Here is a 5469-nt window from a genome sequence, read left to right as displayed (position 1 = left end):
GCTGGGACGGCAAAGAGGGCATTAGGATTGTCAGCGTGACATCTCTGTGTCAGGGTGGTGGAGCCCACCCCAAAGATACTTGTTCCGATGAAGCTCCCCAGGCACCCGCTAACAGTAAGTTTTCTAGGCCTTACAGGCCTTTCTTACTGGTTGTGTCCTACAAGGGTTGTACTCTGTCCAGCAAGAGAGTATGTCCACTGGATTTCTGACTTTCTGGAAGTGTGGAGCCTTTTTCCAGTTTAAGCTACTCTAAGAACTCTCCTTTATCTTTTGGGAAAAGTCATGGTGATATTACCTTCCCCTTCTCCCTCTTCCACCCTGGGTTACGTGTTGGTTGTCTCCCACATGTAGCATGTGGTAGTGGGGAGGCTGCTTGCAGAGCAGAATGAGGGTATGACAAGTCAGGCCAGTTTTCTTAGCCTGACACTGCTTGGGTTACAAGGCAACAGGTGTCTAGGACACGGGGTGGGCCACATGTGGCCCTCTAGGTCTTCAAGTGCGGCCCTTTGACTGAATCCAAACTTCCCATGTGGCCTCAAGGCCACAGGTTCCCCACCCCTGGTCTAGGAGAAGACAGTGGCCTATTGGCGCTGGGCATCTGCTGAGCAGGCATCCTCTTCTCTGATCTAGGCCTCAGGCAAGAGCTGTTCTCAGGTAACATTGTAGAACGTTGGTTTGGAGTCAGGACCTAGGCTTGAGGCCTGGCTCTGCTGATTTCTACCTCAGGCAAATCCCTTTCCCTCTTTGACCTTTAGTTTCCTCATCTGTAAAATGAGTGGAGTGGACCAGGTGATCCCTAAGGCACCTCTTCAGTTTTAGAGCTTGTGGTCCTACCCTGAGCTCCCTGTAACCTGATTTCTCGGGGTAGGTGGGAGGCAGGGAAGAACTTGATTGTTGTGATGTTCTTTCTGTATCATTCAGTACCAGTGACATGCAGTGTATAAAACAGGCCTTTTTTCTCCTCAGTCTTAACCTTCCAGCTTCATCATAGATCAGTGTGCAGGACACCAGGGAGCTTTCTTGTCTCATTACCTCCCCCAACTCTGCCACTTACCAAGAATTTCTAGGAAGTGTTCTCACTGTTCCTAGCTATCTAGGAAGAATGGCTCCTGTTTTTTTCTGGGGAAAGAAAACACTCATTTATTCTTTCACTTGGTCTGCCTGTTAGTGCTGGGAGACCAGGCTATAGAAGTAGGAAGCATCGCATTAGACTCTGGAGAAAGGGCTCCACCTGCCTTTTGCAGCTGCTCATCTTGTTTTACTTATAGGTGATATTGGGATTGGGCTGGGGGCTTCTGGTCCAGTGAGCCAGCCTGCTTCTCCATATCCACTGAGTCGGGGTCGGAACTCTGCCCTCCTTGTCAAGAAGAAGATTGTGGACAGAGCCATCTTCTTCCACAAGAAAGTAAGGAACCAGGGCATCCCGGGGTTGGTGTTGGTGGGGGGGAGGGCAGGAAGCAGGAAAAGTGGTCCGTGACTTCTGTCTCACTTCTACTTGCCTGGAGTCAAAGTAGTGGAATTAGTTATGTAACCTTGCACAAAGCATTTTGTTACTCTGGCTTCAGTTGCCTTGCCTGTAAAATGGGAGTAGAGAGGGTAGTGGAGATAGACTCGTCAGAAGGTGGTCCCAGGTTTAACTAAATTTATATGAGAAAGGGCAGTAGTGCCCTGAATACAGGCCTCAAACTTAGGCTGGCCTCCAAGGCTGCCCCCATCTGGGAGGTGGCAGTCCTTTCTGTTTCGTTGAGGGAGGCATGGGCCATTATAGCCAGGGGTTGTACTCTGTCCCCCATTCCTGTCTTTTCTCCATCTTGGAGGGGGAAGGGACTCGAGGATGTTGCTGCTTGCTTCCTCCACAGGCCACTGTCCAGAATGCCCAGAGGGGCACTAGCTCCTCTTCTCTCCCTCTCCTGGTAGGAGTGCAGTCTCCTGGGACCAACGCTGGCCTTCCAGACCTTAAGGACTCCAGCCCACATGTGAGTAGATAAAGGAATGGAAAGATGAGGTAGGTGGAAGCAGCATGCATGGATGAATCTCTTGAGAATGTTGGAAAGAGATGGTTAGGGAGAGCAGTTTTTGAATTAGGGACACGTGAGCATGTCAGGCAGGGGGAAAGCTGCTGTGGAGAGGTGATTGAAAGAATTGGGAGGTGCTAGCTTGGAGAAGGTTTACTTAGAGGTGATGATGACTACGTTCAGGTGTTTGAGGGCTGTCTTATGGATGAGAGATTTGGTTTGTGCTGCTTGGCCCAAGGAGACAGTTATAGAACCTGTTTGTGCTGCTTGGCCCAAGGAGACAGTTATAGAACCTGAGAATTGGAAAAGGCAGCATCCTTGAAGTCCAACCCGTACATGAAAGGAGTCTCCAAGATAATATAACCAACACTGTCACCCAGCCTCTGCAGGTGTGGGGAATCCACCAATTCCTGAGGCAGTCCATTTCCATGTTTGTTGTTCTTCAGTTTTTCATTGTGTCTGACTCTTTGTGACCCCATTTGGGGTTTTCTTGACCTATTTGTAGAGCTCTAATTGTTAGGAAGTTTTTCCTGAATTTGGAACTTTTTAACTTTTTCCTATTATTCTGGCTTCCACTAAGGCAGTTAAGACATAAGAGGGTATTATACATAGACGGTCTTCTCTCTCATCCATTAAAGCCCTTTTGATTAAATTTTGACACCTGGTGATTTTTCTTAGCAGCCTTTGTAGCTGTGCTATATCTTTGACCAGTAATCTGTCATCTTTACATTTTAAGCCATGGTCCAGAAATCCAAATCCCATTCTTAGATTTCACCTTCTTAGTCATCATTGTTAACTCCCAAATTAGTTTTTTTCTTTTGCATCCCTTGTGTTCAGTTATACACCAGTGAAGAAAACAGAACCAGTGCCCCTGTGGTCTTTAGTTTCTTGCCCTAGACTTTGTAATTATTGGGAAGACTTTTTGGGTTTCTTTCGTGAGGATTATTTATTGGCTTTATTAATCACCAAAAGTGGAGAGAGTCAATCATTTTGAGAAGACTCGGGAAGCTCTTTCTTACGGCTCCCACGCAGGTCCTCATGCAGACAATAGAAAACCTTTCTCTTATTGTTGTCTTAGTGCCCCTTCGCCGGTCACCAAGCACTGCTACTCTGTTCTTTTCCTGATCCTTATGGGACAATCTCTCCTGTAATAGCTTCTGGGGCTCTATGTTATTGTTTATTGGGGGAGACAAGCTGCTTCTTCCTTTCTAGAGCCTTCAACTCCTCTCTCTTCGGGGAGAACGTCAATTCTTTTTTTTGCTCTAATTAATTGCATTGTTGCCTTTTTTCTTCTTTTACCTCCATGTAACGCTTCTACTCTACAACATTCAGACAAGTGTCAAATCTCCCCTTTTCTACACTGTTCTTTTTTTTCCCTCTGAAGCTTCAATTCTGACTAAAGGATAGAAGGTAGGCAGAATGTGATTTGATTTTAGGGGAAAAAACCTTCCTACCCAGTTCTCTCTAAGTGTGTGATGCCTCAAGCAAGAGTGATTAGGTCCCCCTTATTGGAGATTCTTTTTTTTTTTTTTTTTTTTTTTTGGCTTTTTTGGCTTTTTTGGCTAGGCAGTAGGGTTAAGTGACTTGCCCAGGGTCACACAGCAAGTGTCAAGGGTCTGGGATCAGATTTGAACTCATTTCCTCCTGACTCCAAGGCCAGAGCTCTATCCTATGTGCCACCTAGCTGCCCCTGGAGGTCTTAAAAAAGGAGCTTGGATGCTTCCTTGTTGGGTAAATTATAGTGGATATTTGTGTTTTATGTGTGGGTTGAACTAGAAATCCTCAGGAGTTGTACATAACCCAGGTTCTGAGCTGCTGCTGCTGCTCAGTCCCCTTAGGAGTATGGGAGGGGTGGAGAGTGCTGTTCGTTGCTGTTGCCTTCCAGCCTCACACTGTCTTTTCTCCCCATAGGTTCAGGACATGGGCACTCAGACCCGACTGCCTTGGGTCAGTGCCCAGGGCCTGGCTGAGAAGCTGGATGCAATGCAGCGGGCTGTGCAGCAGGTCCTACAGGTGCTCCAAGTGCTGACGGATCAGCAGAGCCGGCTAGAACAGCAGCAGGAGCAGCAGCAGCGCTGGCAACAGCAGGTGTTGGGGACTCTGCAGCAGCTCAGGGGGCCTGACCAGAGTCAGGGTCCTGGGACCAGGGAAACCCAGGACTTAGGGGGCCCTGGGACTCTTGAAGGACCTAATTTCCACCAGTTTAAGATGGAACTTCTTTGACCCTCTGACATAGGTGTGACATGCCTGAAGGGGCAGGACCTTCAGCTTTGGGAAATAAGGGGTCTGTGTCTTGGTACCATCTCAGCTGAAGACAGCCCTCATAAGATGGAAATTGTGGGCAGGAAACACTGCCCCTCTCCCTCTGACCCTTATGTCTATGTGCAACACACAGGCAGTAGCCCTCATCCTTTGCCTGTGTTAGCGCCTTCTCCCGACAAGCCCTGCCCAGCTTCAGGGCCTGTGGAGGGTGCTGGAGGTGGGGTGGGGGTGGTTTATTTACATACAAGCCTGGGATTTGGGAGCAGGTGACCAAGGGAGGCTTTATGACTTTTTCCTTTCCTGGGGCTTAGACTCTGAGAGAGTAAGTTTCTTTACCTTCATATGCTATTATAGGTGAGTGAAGGGCTCAGGTGTTTCTTTAAGATAGGGGATGAGTCATGGATTTCTGGTGACTACTAAGCATGTTCCAAGGCTTAGAGCACAGTGTGGGGCCAGGATTAAGGACATCGTTGGTGGTGGGGGGGAACAGTAGCTCTATGATACTAAGACCAGTGAGGATCATTGCAAGGGAATAGATGTTCTCATAATGGAGATGCTTTTCCATCAGGCATTCACAGTTTTAACGTGATATAAATCTACTCTACCTTGGACCAGTCTGATGGGTAGGTAGAATCCTCATCCTAGACTCTTTTCTGCCTGCTTGCGGAGGTTGTCATCTTTGGGTGGAAGAAGGGCAGACAGCTGGCTTTTATGCACAGCAGCCTGGACAGGAATAGGGTCCTGAAAGACTCAGGAAGTTACTTGGCTGACGTAATGCATTTGTTATCATTATAAAAGTAGAAACAAGGAGACAAGAGAAGACAGTATAGTCTCCCCAGGTTTCCAAGTCTAGAAACCATATCTATGTCATTAAATAGTTAAATGAGCACAATCCTGTTGTTATGTCTTCATTTTTCTGTCTGTGTCATAACTGTAGTAGATCACTAATGGGTCTGGACAAGCCCAGTCAATGCTGGGACTCAGCCTTGTAGGAAAATGTTAACCACTTCTCACCTAGGGGACTGACTCATGCAAATCAATTTTCAAGTCAGTTGAATTAAATAAAGTAAGTAGTGTGGTCTAGTGAATGGAGTGCCACCTTGAAGGCAGGAAGACCTGGGGTCAAGCTCTACCTCTTGACACATACTGGCTGGTGACCCTGCGTAAGTCACTTAGCTATATTTATATAGCA

General features: G+C 47.4%; 1 protein-coding gene across 1 annotated transcript in view; it reads left to right on the top strand.

The window, feature by feature from the left end:
• LOC114043856 overlaps window positions 1-5169 on the top strand; it is a 9571-nt gene extending 4402 nt beyond the window's left edge. Inside the window, exons 3-6 of the mRNA XM_027863078.1 lie at window positions 41-114; window positions 1269-1405; window positions 1860-1976; window positions 3927-5169. Of these exons, the coding sequence (XP_027718879.1) occupies window positions 41-114; window positions 1269-1405; window positions 1860-1976; window positions 3927-4238 (640 nt within the window). The 3' untranslated portion in view covers window positions 4239-5169. The remainder of the gene's footprint in view (window positions 1-40; window positions 115-1268; window positions 1406-1859; window positions 1977-3926) is intronic.
• Window positions 5170-5469: the final 300 nt, after the last annotated feature.

Source organism: Vombatus ursinus, unplaced genomic scaffold, assembly GCF_900497805.2.
Source record: "Vombatus ursinus unplaced genomic scaffold, bare-nosed wombat genome assembly UNPS02014770.1, whole genome shotgun sequence".
Lineage (NCBI taxonomy): Eukaryota > Metazoa > Chordata > Mammalia > Diprotodontia > Vombatidae > Vombatus > Vombatus ursinus.
Note: the sequence above shows the minus strand (reverse complement) of the source record. Positions and strands in the feature narration are given on the sequence as shown.